Source organism: Adiantum capillus-veneris, chromosome 1, assembly GCF_014529385.1.
Source record: "Adiantum capillus-veneris isolate H3 chromosome 1, ASM1452938v2, whole genome shotgun sequence".
Taxonomy (NCBI): Eukaryota; Viridiplantae; Streptophyta; class Polypodiopsida; order Polypodiales; family Pteridaceae; genus Adiantum; species Adiantum capillus-veneris.
Genome location: NC_140931.1, coordinates 179,311,472 through 179,326,729, shown reverse-complemented (window position 1 = coordinate 179,326,729; position 15,258 = coordinate 179,311,472). Strand labels below are relative to the sequence as shown.

The window sequence follows — 15,258 nt, the reverse complement described above, 5'->3', positions numbered from 1 at the left end:
CAGCGTGCTGCAGATTCTCGCCAGGTTTTGCAAAGTGCGCGTATGCGTCGGGAAAGTCATTCAATGCGTGGGAATACTGACTGTGAAGTGTCCTAGTACAGTTATGCTGCCGAAATCAGGCCGGAACAATGGAAATTCAGCCGAGTTTGTGCGGGGCAGCTTGTAGGGATCCACAACGTTTATTCCCTCTTTTGAACAATAAAGAAATACCGAAAGGGGCGTCTAAGTTAGGGGCCAATCTAGTGTCGGTCTACTCATACAGGTGCAATCTAGCAGCCTGTATCCCTCTCCCCTTTGTTGTGTCTTGAAAGTACAGGTAAAATAGACGACTAATAATGGGTGAAAGGTAAATCAAGGTTTAAAGTAAAGTCTACCGTCCTTTTTGGATTGAACAGGCCGGTTTCAAGGACAATCACCCTTCATATGACCAACTTCCACACTTGAAGCATCTTCCTTCACTAATGTAAGTTCGCAACTCAGCAGGAGAGAGATATCTCCCTTTCTTGGGCTGATTTGGCTTTGCTTCTGCTTCGGAGGCGGTTCTTTTCTTCTTTTGCGAAGAAGAAGTAGAGGTAGGCTGCTCATGGAGAGCCTTCTGCTTGGCATGGTAAGTGCTTTGCTCCATCTTCCTGGGAGTACCCTTGTCATGTATTCCATCAGCTATGCGGGCTGATTCCATAAGTATCTGCAAGTTACCTCGAGGGTAAAGGTTCATAGCCTTTTGCAAGGCTTCATGCAATCCTGCTTCAAACTTGCGCATCTTTTCCGAATCGTCAATCTTCTTGAATGGAGTGACTTTCAAGAGAACGTCCCAAAACCTATCCACATAGCGTGGAATAGTTCCGTTCTCCAACTGTGAAAGTCGATCCCATTCTTTCTTTACCTCTTCCTCATAGTCTGGAGGAAGGGACTGTGCGTAGAACTCCTCCTTGAAAGCAGTCCAATCTTGGGGTTTACGATCTTCCAGGATAAGGGTTAACCACCAACTGCTGGCGGTGCCTTTCGGGTACATACTAACATGGCGAAGCTTGGATCTTTCTTTAAAATTCCCTTGAGTAAATGCAACTTCGAATTGGCGGATGAAAGCCAACGCTTTGTCATTATCACGCCGCCCATTGTAAGTGTCGAATTTCACATCTTTGTCTCCCGACTTGAATGTTTTCTGCCTGTGGTGCTTCTTCTTATGGTGCTCCTTCTTTCTATGCTTAGACTTCTTGTGGACAGGAGTCCTTTCCCTTGAATGCACTTCTTGCTGCGACGGATCTTCCAGGAACATGTCTTTCGGAGCAACTATGTCATCCAGATCCTTCATGAAAGAGAACTGAGGGGAATCAGGGGGATCTTGCTCTTGAACCTTTGGGTTAAACCGCACATGACGTTCTGGAGGTTTCCTCTACCTCTCGTGCATACGGGAGGTTCCAATCAAGGGATCTTTCCTTGGTTCTGGCGCCTTTGGGTTCTGCGGGATTTCTCCCGACCCCATCTGCATTTTTTCCTTCCCTTTCTCAAGAGTATGGATAATCTTTTGGACTTTTGGATGGGGGAGAGCTTTTTGCAACTCTTCCACCTGCTGTTGAAGGAGAGAGAACTCTATCTCGTGTCCTCCCATTTCTACAGTCTGCCAAGAGTCGTCAATCTCTTAAGGAAGAGAGAGATGACCTTGCTCTGATACCACTGTCACAAAAATACGGAAGCGAAAACTGACTGTTAAATGCAATTTATATACTCAAGAGACTTTGGAGAGAAAGAGAGAAAGCTTGACACATCATTGGGGACAGAAGATGGGCTGGTCCCCCCCCATAAAGAGAATATCTTTATGACTAAGGGAGAATTCTTTACAAGCACAGGAACGGGGCGAAAGCCCGTCCTCTATTCTTTCTTGTCTTTCTTCTTCTTCTGACTGAGAGAGTAGAAGAACTGCTCTCCTGACTACTAAGAGGATCTTTCCTCTTCTGTGAGATTTTGGGAAGCTCTCGTAGATGAGAGTCTATCTTCCACAAAACTCATCGGAAGCTCTGAAAAACGAGAGTCTATCTTCCGCTAACTATGTTTCTTCGGACATAATCATTCCTGCAATCAACCCACGAAGGAAACATGCAAAACACACGCGCACCCGCTTGCTGTAATTTTCTGCACATAACCAGAAATTGTTACCTGAGCGCGTTCCAATGCCGAAACGGAGGTGCTTTTCGCGACGGAAATGCTCCAAACTTTGTGTGTGTATAGTAGGTAGAGAGAAATAGTTTCCTACTAAAGCTTTGCTGAAATTCACCCTAATACAGGTGATTAGGGGCTGAAAACAGAGAATTTGCAGCAGCTAGTAGAGAGAGAAAAAGAGTTTTCTACTACTTTACGCGATGAAACTTCTCCCACAGTTACCTATGACCATGAGAGGCCTTGTTCTAGGTGATGGGTGAAACCGGCCTGTTAACTTCAAAAAGGGCGGTAGACTTTAGACTTAAACCTTATTTGCTTTCACCCATTTAATTTGTCGTCCACTTTACCTGTACTTTCAAAACATAACAAAGGGGAAAGGGATACAGGCTGCTATATTGCACCTGTATGAGTAGACCGACACCAGATTGGCCCCTAACTTAGGCGCCCCTTTCGGTATTTCTTTATTGATTAAAAGAGGGAATAAACGCTGTGGTTCCCTACAAGCTGCCCCACACAAGCTCGACTGAATTTCAACTGTTCCAGCCCGATTTCGGCAGCATAACTGTACTAGGACACTTCACAGTCAGTATTCCCACGCATTGACTGACTTTACCGACGCATACGGGCACTTTGCAAAACCTGGCGAGAATCTGCAGCACGCTGAATTCTCTGTTTTCAGCCCCGAAAATGTGCCAGATCACCTGTACAGCGGTCCCCTCGCGTCCCCGAACCTCCTGGGGGTACTAGGGACTGTTTAGGGCCAAAACCCTAAACCTGCAAAAATACACAGCAGGCTGTAATTTACTGTTTCGGGCTCCGTTTCGCGTGCCGGTCGCATCCGTAGCAAGTCCTCGAGCTCGCGCACTTGTAGGGCTACTTGCCCTTTGAATCGGACGAGATTTCTAGCGTTAAACCTTTCCGAATTCACCTGTACCTACGGGGGATTAGCCGCTAGCTAATCCAGTACCTGTGCAAGAGGCTCTTGCCTCGGCAATTGCGCATGAACCCACACAACTGTACATTGGTCAATTGAAAAGCCCACTAGAGGGGCATAACATACTGCCATAGGGGAGAGAGAGGGCAGTGCGTAGCGTGCAGGGAATCACTCCTGGCACCGCACTGTACATAGGAGGGAAAGGAAGCACTCCATAGCTCTTAACCTGTGACAAAATCTGAAAATGAGCCTCTCCCAGCTTAAAATTCAGAGCCACCTTCTCTTGCATGAGGAAAGTGCACCAGAATGTGCCACTTGGCGCATTTACAAGCATTTTCCCGTTTCGGGGTTGCCGCCTAAAAATCTCCCAACCGGTTGCCCAGTTGACTTCACGGCAGAGTAAGAAAATGTTGTCCTTGTCATTCCGGAGGTAATGAAGCAAACACATTTTCAGGTCCCAAAATAGCAGTTCCCTAAATTTTAGGGGATGCTGCCATTGTATCTTTCTAGGTCATCTGACCCCCTTTGTACACTGCAGCCACACCCAGAACTGAAATGTAGGCTCTGTAGCAAAGGATCCACTTTGGCTAGTCAATGACCCCACTTTGGCTAACCATAGTCTTTGTCCAACCTTAGTGCTCTCTCTTGCCCTTAGGCTTGGACTCCCTCTGGACAGCTCCACACTAGCTATGCAATGCAGGGCAGTTAGATTTCCCGAGGGGTGTTTCCAAAAAGTGAAAGTAAATAGATAATAAGAAAGAAATCAACAAAAAGGATAGATAGTAGTCACACGCTGGTGACATACCCCCCTCTTGAAATCTCAAACGTCCTCGTTTGCATCTATGTCGTACCTGCTCATTGTCAACCCTGGTGTATTCAACACCTCGTCGACACATGTATTGCCTGCGTGTGAATTCTGTCCCAATGACATAGTGGTAGCTTCGCACTCTGCCATTGCTTTGAGTCACTAACTTTCCAATGACAAAATGGTAGCTACACATTTTGCCACTGTCTTATAGTACACGTTGGATCCCGTAACACTTTCAAGCATACCGAAACCGACAGTTTAAGAATGCAGTTACACATGTATTCTTTAATAGAAGTAATTACTGTATTCTTGACAAACTGACAAGAAATACTCACTTCTATAGCACCAAGCACACTTTTGGACATTCCATAAGAGCAATTGCCAAACTGACAATCTGTACAGCTCTAACATTCATGTAACGGGTATTTCATTTGAGCTCACTTTAAATACCATGTACATCATTTGTTTCAGAAGCCATTGTCACACTAACAATCCATGTAGCTTTGAAACTCAAGGGGTCAAGGTAGGTTGCAGATCGAAGGCTTCAAGGTAAAGTGATAACACAGTTGGTGACTGCAAGTTCACCTTCTTCCATCCGCTTAGCATCCATTGGTGGATAGTTTCTGAACTTTACCAAGTAATGCCTAGCAACCTTGCCTTTCACTTTTCTTTCCTTATGTGCCAAAATCTGTTCGGGGACCAAGATCTCGTCAAGTTCCTCGACTTCCGGCTGATCTTCAACTGGCATATCTTCTGGCACATCACCCACATAGGGTCTGAGAAGACTCACATGAAACGCATTGTGAATCTTTCAACTGTCAGGCAATTTCAGCCTATATGCAACATCACTGATTATGTCGCACACTTGAAAAGGCCCATAGTAACGCATGCTGAGCTTTGGAAACAGTCTTTCCTTGCCCTTCATCTTCCTTAACCTTGCCTTTTCAAAACCCAATCACCAAGTGAAAATACCACTTCACGACGGTAACGATCAGCTGCTTTCTTTTGCTTTGCCTAAGTCTTTTCTAAGGCCACTTTGACCTTCTTGTACATTTCATCCATGTCCTGAACATACTTATCTGCTTCAAATATCTTGTCCTTTGTATGCTGTATGGGAGGAACTTTCTTGCCACCTTCAACTATCTCAAAAGGTGCCTTACCAGTTGATGAATGCACTGTATTATTGTATGCATACTCTACCAATGGCAAATACTGCTCCCACTTTCCTTTATGCTCTGACACATAACACTTCAGCAGATCTAGGACAGTAGAATTTGCCTCTTCTGACTGCCCATCTGTTTGAGGATGAAATGACGAAGAGAATTTGAGCGTTGTGTCCATATTCTCAAACAAGCCTCTCCAGAACAAACTTGTCATGCGTGGATCACGGTCGCTAACAATCGACTGTGGCATGCCATGATACTTGAAAATATTGCTCATAAACAAGCGTTCCATCTGATCTGGCTTTATCTTTTTCCTGACAGGAATAAAATGAGCCTGCTTGCTGAATCTGCAAATGATGGTCCAAATACCATCGTTTCTTGTCTGCGTTCTCTGAAGATCAAAGATAAAATCCATAGCAATACTTTCCCATGGTTTGTCTGGAATAGGTAGTGGTTGCAATAACCTTGGTGCCTTTTGCCTGTCAAACTTGACCTTCTGGCAAATTAGGCATTCTCCCACAAAGGCATCCACATCTCTTCTCAATGTAGGCCAATAGAAGAATGTCTCAACCGCTTTAACTGTAGCATCGATACCACGATGGCCAAATCAAGTAGTATCTAGAGGGATACAGGTAAAGGATTCCCAAGACTCTACTTTGTAATTTACCCTCTCAAAGAATAAAGAAATACCGAAAGGGGCGCCAATTAATTTTAGGGCCTACATGTTGTCGGCGTCTGCTCGAGGCATTCTAGCTTCCGAGCTGTGTGTGTATTCAAGTGTTAATTCCCGTCGCAGGTTCTCTTTGCAAAGTGCTCTGTGTGTGTGTTTAAAGTAAAGAATTTCCGGTGAAAGCGAAAGCCTACTGCCCCACAGGCCGGTTTCAAGGTTCCGTTGTCGGGACATCAATCACTTTTTCCTCAAGAAGTGAGCCTCGGTTGTTTTGGGTAAAGACACAGAGTGCAGGAACGCGGGATTACGCTATGGCCGACAAAGGGAAGGGCATTATGGAAGAAGAGGGTTCCTCTTCAAGGGACAGACAAGAAATCCCTATGGTTTTCGAGATTGGCGAGAGCTCACGGCCACGTCAGTCTGTACCTTCTGTCAATATGAATGTCCCTCCAGTAGTACAGGGCTTTATGATTGGGCAACTTGAGGATGATGCGTTCAGGACTCAGTTAGTTGCCGCGGTGAATGTCTTTTCGTAGCTGGTGCAGAATCCAAGGTTTATGGAGTTCTTGCAAGCGCCACCAGTGCAACAGCAAAATAGGCAACCTACCCCGCGTACAGAGCTTGTTGAGGCTCAAGCCCAAGTACTTCATGCGACTCAGCAAGAAAGGGAACACTCGTATGTTGCGGAGTCAGGGGCTCCAAAACAGGTTTCTCCCGTGCTTGAACAGGTGGCTAGAACGCCTATTCCACAGGTTATGCCAGTTCAGCCCGCCACCTTTCAAAGTCCGCATGCTGTCTTGAATGGACAGGGAACTGATTACCAGGCTATGCACCCGGTTTTTCCACCACCCACGGTACATCCTGGGTATTTCGGGGGTGGATCAGTGTTCCAAAGTATGGCTGGTTATGCGCCTGGAAGTCAGCCATACGTGCCAGGAACAGTATTTGGGGGTATGCAAGGCATGATGCCAAACCCCATGTATGGTAGTATTGGCATGCAGCAAGGTTTTCAGTGCAACCAGGGCCAGTTTGGGGTGCCACATGGTAATTTTGGCATGGCTGGTTTTTCTGAACAGCAACCAGATATCGCACCTGTGACGCAAAATGTGAATGGCCAAGATGTGCCGATCATGCCTACTGTAGTGCCCATGTTGCAGACCATTCCTTATGACAACTTGGGGGCACTGGAGAAGCCGAAAGCTTACAAAGAAGGTGGTGCAGCGGTAAAGTTCAGTACTTTCAGTGGCTTTGAGGATAAAGCAAAGGCTCTCACTTTCCTCCAGCAGTTTGATACAGCTTATGCAAGAGGGAATTTTACAGAGGCCTCGAAAGTCAAGAAAGCTGCCACTTTCTTAAAGGACAATGTGCTTGCTTGGTGGACGACATTGTTAATGCAAGGACAGGCACCCGCCACTTGGGTTTACTTCAAGAAAATGTTTGCATCTGCTTGGCTGTCAAATGAATTTGAAGCCGACGTCATGACAGATTGGCACCAGCTTCCTTCGGCTACATGCAAAAGCTTGCTGGAGTACAATCGGAGGTTTTGTAAAGTGTTACTCTCAGTGACCTCCTATATATTTGTGCCATTGACAGAGCAGATAGAGAAGTACTGTTGTGGGCTGCCTAAAGGGCTTCGCGATTACTGTACAAAGAACAGAGTGGCTACCCTTACTCAGCTTATGGAAGTTGCGAACACTGGTCTTGCCTTGCTGAAAGGAGAGGATAGTGGGTTTCGGAGCAACGAGAAAGAGGGCAGCAAAAGAAAAATTCAGCGAAGAAGCCTTTGCGAAAACGGCTCCTGAAGCGTCACAGGGGTCGGAAAAGGCCACCAAAGACAAGGATTCAGCCGGGACTTCTGGAGCGCAAGCAAAGAAACAGAAAAGGAAGCCTTTTGTGTGCAAGTCGCTCGAGGAAAAGAAGGTCCTAATGGTTGAAAACAAATGCTTTATATGCGAGCAGCCTGGTCACTTTGCTACCAATTGTCCACAAAGGAAAAGACAAGCTGACTCAGATGATAAAGAAGACCTGAAAGGCAAGAAGCCTAAACACACGGCAGGTTTGGTGCCAAACATGGTGGGTGACAGGCCCAGTACAGATGCCAGTGAGTTATGCAAGACATGAGGTAAAGTTAGGAATCAGACGGCACTCACCTTCTTTGATCCAGGTGCCAAATCCAACTTTATCTCACCAGAGTTAGCTATGAAGTTGGGCATCAGAGCTGAAGAGATGGGTACACAGCACAGGCAGGGTTAGCATGTCCTGGTCACTCTGAGTGTGTTACTCCCATTATTGGAAAGCTGCGTCTGCATATTCAGTCGTATGTGGACACAAAAGAGTTCTACATCATGCCGCTGGTAGGATGTGATGCCTTGTTGGGGATCACGTGGATGTTCCGAGTGCATGGAGTCTTGGATGCCTACAACAAAAAGATCACTGTACAGCATAGGGGCAAAACTCACATCTTGGATGTAAAGCTAAAAGGAGAGTGAGTCCCTATTGTATCTGCTTCTGCTATCACTTCTGTAATAAAGAATCAACTTTCTTTATACTTGATTTTTGCACGTGATGTCTCAGATAGTGATCAATCAAATTTATCTGTGTTAGATAAAGAAAGGTCAGCATTTTTGCAAAAGTTTAGTGACTGTTTTTCTGATTCATTACCGTCGCAATTGCCGCCAGAGAGACCTGAGGACCATCGGATAGATTTGGTGCCAGGGTGTAGCCCACCAATTACACCTCCCTACAGGGTTAGTACGGCGCAGCAGAAAGAGATTATGGGCCAGGTTGAGGAGTTATTAGAGAAGGGGCTGATTCAGCCTAGTTCTTCACCCTTTTGCTCCCTAGTGCTCCTAGTGCAGAAGAAGGATGGCTCATGGTGCATGTGTATTGATTACCGTGCGTTGAATAAGAATAACATCAAAAATAGGTTCCCTATTCCTCGAATTGATGATATTCTCGATCGTTTAGAGGGTGCTGCAATTTTAAGCACGATAAACCTTAAGAGTGGGTACCATTAGATTCGTATAAGGCCAGAGGATGTGCACAAGACTGCATTTAGAACGACATTTGGTCTTTATGAGTTTCTAGTGATGCCGTTTGGTCTAACAAATGCTCTTGCCACGTTCAACAGAATGATGGACCAGATTTTCCGCTCGCATCAGCAGTTTGTTGGAACATTCTTTGATGACATGATAGTCTATTCGAAGAATGAAGAGGAGCATAGGCGTCACTTGACCATTGTGTTCGAAGAGCTGCGCAGTCACAGGCTACTTGTCAATCCTAAGAAAAGTGAATTCTTCTTGGAAGAGATCCACTTTCTTAGCCACATAGTCTCAAAGGATGGTGTCAGAACGGATCCCACAAAGGTTGAAGCTATTAAGACATGGCCAGACTTGAAGACTGTGCACGATGTCAGAAGCTTCTTGGGATTGTGTTCCTATTATAGAAGCTTTATCATGAATTTTGCAGAGATAACATCGCCTCTTCACGCTTTGCAAAAGAAAGAAGTCACTTTCAGATGGACTCTAAAAGAGATTTCAGCTTTTAGTCTCTTAAAGGAAAAGTTGACTTCAGATCCAGTAATTGTTTTGCCAGATCTCAGGAAGTCATTTGTGGTCCATTGTGACGCATGTGGCAGTAGCATCGGAGCAGTGCTAATGCAAGACGGACGGATAGTAGCTTATGAAAGCCGAATTTTGCAAGGGCCAGAGAAGACTATGCAAGTCTGAGAAAGAGCTCTTGGCCGTGATTCATGCGCTTTCTAGCTAGAAGCACTACCTCTTAGGTGCTGATTTTGTTGTCCAAACAGATCGTCAGACCTTGCGATACTTCTTGACACAGTCAAAGTTATCCGAAAAGCATATGCGATGGGTAAACATTCTTTCTATGTTCCACTTCCAGATTATGCATGTGGAAGGCAAGAAGAATGTTGTGGCTGATGCGTTATCAAGAAAGCCATAAATTTCAGCTGTGTCAATTCCTTATCATCATGAGCTAGATGACATGAAGGAACAGTAAACTGCTGATGAAGATTTTGCAAGGATCTTTGAACAGTTACAAGAGGGGCAACATCATGAGCACTACCTCCTCAGAGATGGTTTTATGATGATGCATGACAGACTTTGTGTCACAAGGCCACTGCAACATAAGGTCATGGAAGAGAGTCATGTCCCACCGTATGCAGGGCATCGTGGTATTGATGCGACAGTCAAAGCGGTAGAGACATTCTTCTATTGGCCTACCTTGAGGAGAGATGTGGATGCCTTTGTGCGAGCATGCACAGTTTACCAAAAGGTCAAGTTTGACAGGCAAAAGGCACCAGAGCTGTTACAACCACTGCCGATTCCGGATAAGCCATGGGAAAGCATTGCTATGGACTTTATTTTTGATCTTCCAAGAACGCCAACAGGGAATGATGGTATATGGACCATTATCTGCAGGTTCAGCAAGCAGGCCCATTTTATCCCTGTCAGGAAGAAGATAAAATCTGACCAGATGGCACGCTTGTTCATGTACAATGTGTTTATAAGTACCATGGTATGCCACAATCGATTGTCAGTGATCGTGATCCTCATATGACCAGTTTGTTCTGGAGAGGATTGTTTGAAAACATGGGTACTACGCTCAAGTTCTCGTCTTTGTTTCATCCACAAACTGATGGACAGTCAGAAGAGGCTAATTCTACTGTCTTGGATCTATTGAAATGTTATGTGTCAGATAATAAGGGCAAGTGGGAACAGTATCTGCCTATGCTTGAGTATGGGTACAATAATACGGTGCATTCGTCAACTGGCAAAGCCCTTTCCGAGATTGTTGAAGGTGGTAAAAAGGTTCCTCCCATTTTGCATACAAAGGACAAGATCTTTGAGGCAGATCGATATGTTGAGAACATGGATGAAATGTATAAGAAAATTAAAGTTGCCTTGGAGAAGACTCAAGCAAAACAGAAAAAGCCGTTGATCGTCACCGTCGTGAATTGCTATTATCACCTGGTGATTGGGTTCTGTTAAGGTTCGAAAAGGCAAGGTTATAGAAGATGAAGGGCAAGGAACGAGTCTTTCCTGAGCTCAGCATGCGTTACTATGGGCCTTTTCAAGTGCTTGACAAGATCAGTGATGTGGCTTATAGGTTGAAATTGCCTGATGCGTGGAAGATTCATAATGCGTTTCACGTGAGTCTTCTAAGACCCTTCGTGGGTGATGTGCCAGAAGATATGTCAGATAAGGATCAGCCAGAAGTTGAGGAACTTGATGAGATCCTGGTACCTAAGCAAGTTTTGGCACATAAGGACAGGAAAGTTAAAGGACAAGTTGCAAGACGTTATTTGGTGAAGTTCAAGAACTAGCCGCCTATGGATGCAAAGTGGATGGAAGAGCATGAACTATCAGAGACACCAAATGTATTGCAGCTTTACCTTGAAGCCTTTGGGTTATAGCCTACTTATGCCCCAACCCAAAGTGTGCAAAGGAGGGGTAATGATAGAGCTAGTACATCAAATGTACATATGAATTTAGTGTAATAGATGGAAATGATAAAAATATGAAGGTCTCATTAAGTCATTTGTATCTATGTATTACGACCTTTCTTGCGGATACATGCGATGATAAAAGAGTGTTGAAAGCACAAGATCATCAGTGGCGTGTATTTATGGTATGCAATTGAGGACGTTTGCAATTTCAAGAGGCGGGTATGTCACGAGGACGTGGCAGCTGTTAACTATGTCACGAGGACGTGGCAACTGCTAACCTTAGTTGTTGGTTTCTTTCCAATGATTTTTGTTTTGTTTTTGAGACCCTCTTTTTGAAGTAGCAAATGGTCGGACATTGTATGGCCAATTTGAACGGTAGTTTCACCCGTAGACGGGAAGTGGTCGGCACTGGGATTCGTATAGTAAGAGGATGTCTAGGCTCAGAGCAAGATCATGTAGGTCCCCCCGTCGCACTTAGCAAGTTGGTGGATACTAGGAAGTGAACTCAATAAAGGCATAAAGTCAAGGTGGAACTACCAACAGAAAGTATCCGACAGTTGGCCCACATTGCACTTTTGGATGCAATCCCAATGAGGATAGATGGTCAGATGACCAGTGGGAGCCCAACGGAATCATTTCCTAAAATTTAGAAAACTGCTATTTTGGGCCGTGAAATGTGCTCGCGTCATTACCTCCGGTATGACTAGGGGAACATTTTACAACTCTGCCGCGAAGTCAACTGGGCAACCAGTCGGGATATTTTTAAGCGGCAAACCCAAAACGGAAAATGCTTGTAAATGCGCCAAGTGGCAGATTTTCATGGACTTGCCTCTTACAGAAAAATGGGCGCTGAATTTTATGATGGGAGAGGCCTCGTTTTGTTTTTTGTCATCACAGGTTAAGAGCTATGGAGTGCTTTCTTTCCCTCCCATGTACAGTGTGGTGCTAGGAGTGATGCCCTGCACGCTACACACTGCTCTCTCTCTCCCCTACGTGCAGTTATGTGATGCCCCACAAGAGGGCTCTTCATTTGACTGATGTACAGCTGTGTGGGTTCATGCTTTTGTGCTGAGGCAAGAGCTTCCTTGAGCAGGAACAGGGGTAGCTAGCTGCTACTCCAAAGTAGGCACCGGTGAGGGTCATAACCTCACCGTATAGGTGCAAATTCAGCACTGTGTATGCGCAGAAAATTGACTGTTTTTCAGCCATACGGACGCCAGAACCCTTGGGAATCGTGCCCCATTGGCAGAGGACAGCTAGGGGACTGTTTGGGGCTGAAAATAGGGCAAAAACCAGTAAATACAGCGAGCTGAATTTACTGTTTTTGGCCTGGAATCAGAGGGTATACACCAGTGGAAGTGAGTTCTAGCAGGGGAATTGGTTTCGCGCAAGTTTTGGAGTTGTTATGCTGCCGAAATTTGGCCAAACCAGGTAGTATCTAGAGGGATACAGGTAAAGGATTCCCAGGACTCTACTTTGTAATTTACCCTCTCAAAGAATAAAGAAATATCGAAAGGGGCGCCAATTTTGGGGCCTACAGGTTGTCGGCATCTGCTCGGAGCATTCTAGCTTCCGAGCCGTGTGCGTCGAAAGTTCTCTTTGCAAAGTGCTCTCTGTGTGTGTCTAAAGTAAAGAATTTCGGGTGAAAGCCAAAGCCTACCGCCCCACGGGCCGGTTTCAGCTAGCCTCAACTTTAACCCCTCAGGCCTCCCCTGGCTTTCTCTGCGTTAAATTTTTACTGCAAAGTTTGACTCTCTCTCCCTAATTTCTCTAGTATTGCCTACCTTTTAAAGTGGTCCTCCAATTCTACTGTAATAAAGGGTGAGAATTCTGCAGATTTTAGAGAGATTCGGCAGAAGCTAGAGAGAGAAGAATCTGCCGGGAGAAATTCTGAATTTCAGGTTCAAAGAGCCAATTAGCATTCTAGAGAGAGGAGAGAGAGTCTAGAGAGCTTAAGTCAATGTGCTGCATAAGAGAATTCTCTCTTTGACTAAGACATTGGCACAGAATTGGACTCGGAGCTCAAAACATTTCACGAGTCCAAACCCACTGAAACGAGTTTTATGGTGACCTTCAAAAGTAGATGACTATGACGATACACAACTTCATGCTTCAATTTATGAAAGAGCTCCCATGGATGTAATACATGCCCTCTCTGTATGGCAGCACTACCTTCTCAGAACAAACTTTATGATTAAGACAAATCGTGAGAGTTTTAGACACTCTCTCTCACTAAATTTTGTCTGAGAAGCAGATGGGCCAACTTTCTCTCTATGTTTCATTTCCATAAATTACTACTTTCGAAAATAGAAACGTAGTAACAAATGCTCTCTCTCGACAACCAAAAGTGAATGCACCAAAACTTGGAATCCCTCCCCGCCATGTATCTAAAGATACAAATTTTGGTACCATATGGCAAGAGCTACATCGTGGCAATAACATTTTTCCCTTCTCTATTAAGGATGGTTATCTCTTTCTATTTCCATCAGGCAATCTGTGTGGCTAGACCACTGAAATAATGGATGAAGTTTATGCTTCTGCTTATTCAAGCCATAGAGGCATCACCCCAATGCCACAAGCATAAAAAAGATAATTCTACTGGTCTTCTCTCCCAGCTGACATTGAGAAATATGTCAAAGAGTGTATGACTTGCCAGAAAAGTGAAATATGTTTCGTCAAAAGACTTGAGGCTTGCTTCCGGCACCAAGAGTACCTTGGACAAGCTCTCTCAACACCCACACGGAGGCAATCAGGCAGAACACGTGTTTGTGCACTCTCTCTATTGCGGGAGAGGCGCTAGAACATCACTTCCTCAAAGAGTTCGATGATGTAGAAAAATTCACACAAGAATCAAGAAATGGAAAAATACATTGCTGCCCAGAGAATTTCAAGCCCACTGTAGTTAAGGTGATCAAATTCAGTGATAAACACACAAGATGAACTTCTGGGAGTACAAGTTTTCAACGGTTTACAAACAAGACTCTGTTCCAACGCCACAAATTAGCCTAGGGTAATCAATTTCAGCAAGGGAACATTTTTACAATAAAGACAAATGGATTTGATTCATTTAGTTGTATAATTATAAGGGAACGGCTTCCTCATACGACTTGCATCAGTCAAGGTGCATCAAGAGTTCTGGACGGGATGTGGTGGCTAGACTGAATGATTGAAACACCGTGTTCAGTGTGAACTAAGTGTGTGATTTTCTGAATTGCATGCTATGTGGATGTACTGTCTTGTAGGATGGTCATGGGCATGGTTTGCTTGATTGAAATATGAAAAGGAAAAATGTGAATTTGATACGAACAAGATTTAATAGATCAAGACATCCGTGAAAAGATCCACAGTCTGGATGTGATTGCTAAATAGGTTACAATGATCATGATTTGTATCTAAGAATCTCGACAGAATTGTGATTGATCAGGGACTGCTGTCTTTGTGGAAGTGAATGAGTCCATAGAGTCTGGTGAATGGGTACATAGAGTCAATGTCTACTGAAGAAAGTTTCTGTCCTTTGGTTGTTTTGTAGGCTCAATAGAGGGCGATTACAATTCTTTCAAGAGATGCAGAGTCTTGGAGAAAGTTCAACCCTCGAGAGTTGTACTTTGCAAAGAGTAATAATAAGGAAATACCGAAAGGGGCACCAATCTTTGGGGCCAGTGCGTCTTTGCTTGGAATGTCGTGTCGACTCTCCTCTTCTCTCTCTCTCGCTCTTCAAGTTCAGTGATTTTGCAGTTTTTGTTCGTGTGTTGCTGTTGATTTCTCGCTCGGAATGTCCAAGCCTGTAAGAGAGCCACTCCACTCCTTTGCTGCAAATTGCCTTGAACAAGATAAAATCAACCAATTTGTCCTCGATATTTTGGGGGTGTTGATTGGCTGACAATCCTGTGCCGAGTGACTATATATTATTTGTAGATACATTGTTTTCCATGATATGTGAATGTTATGGTTGGGATTTCTTAAAACTGACTGATTCATGTACTCTTGCAAATGTCTACACCATCTTGTCGCAATTCACCGGTGGGGTGATATCAATCTTGAAATGATGATATGTCATGT

General features: G+C 44.6%; 1 protein-coding gene across 2 annotated transcripts in view; it reads left to right on the top strand.

Moving 5' to 3' along the window:
* The window catches only part of LOC147466082 (zinc finger protein ZOP1-like), a 57,214-nt gene that overhangs the window by 18,873 nt on the left and 23,083 nt on the right, over window positions 1-15,258 (top strand). Inside the window, exon 1 of one of the 2 annotated variants that reach the window (XM_086523765.1) lies at window positions 14,733-14,813. The exons of the other annotated variant lie outside the window; for it this stretch is intronic. Within the exon in view, the coding sequence (XP_086379891.1) occupies window positions 14,763-14,813 (51 nt within the window). The 5' untranslated portion in view covers window positions 14,733-14,762. Of the gene's footprint in view, window positions 1-14,732; window positions 14,814-15,258 lie in introns of those variants that run through there. 2 annotated transcript variants of the gene reach the window in all.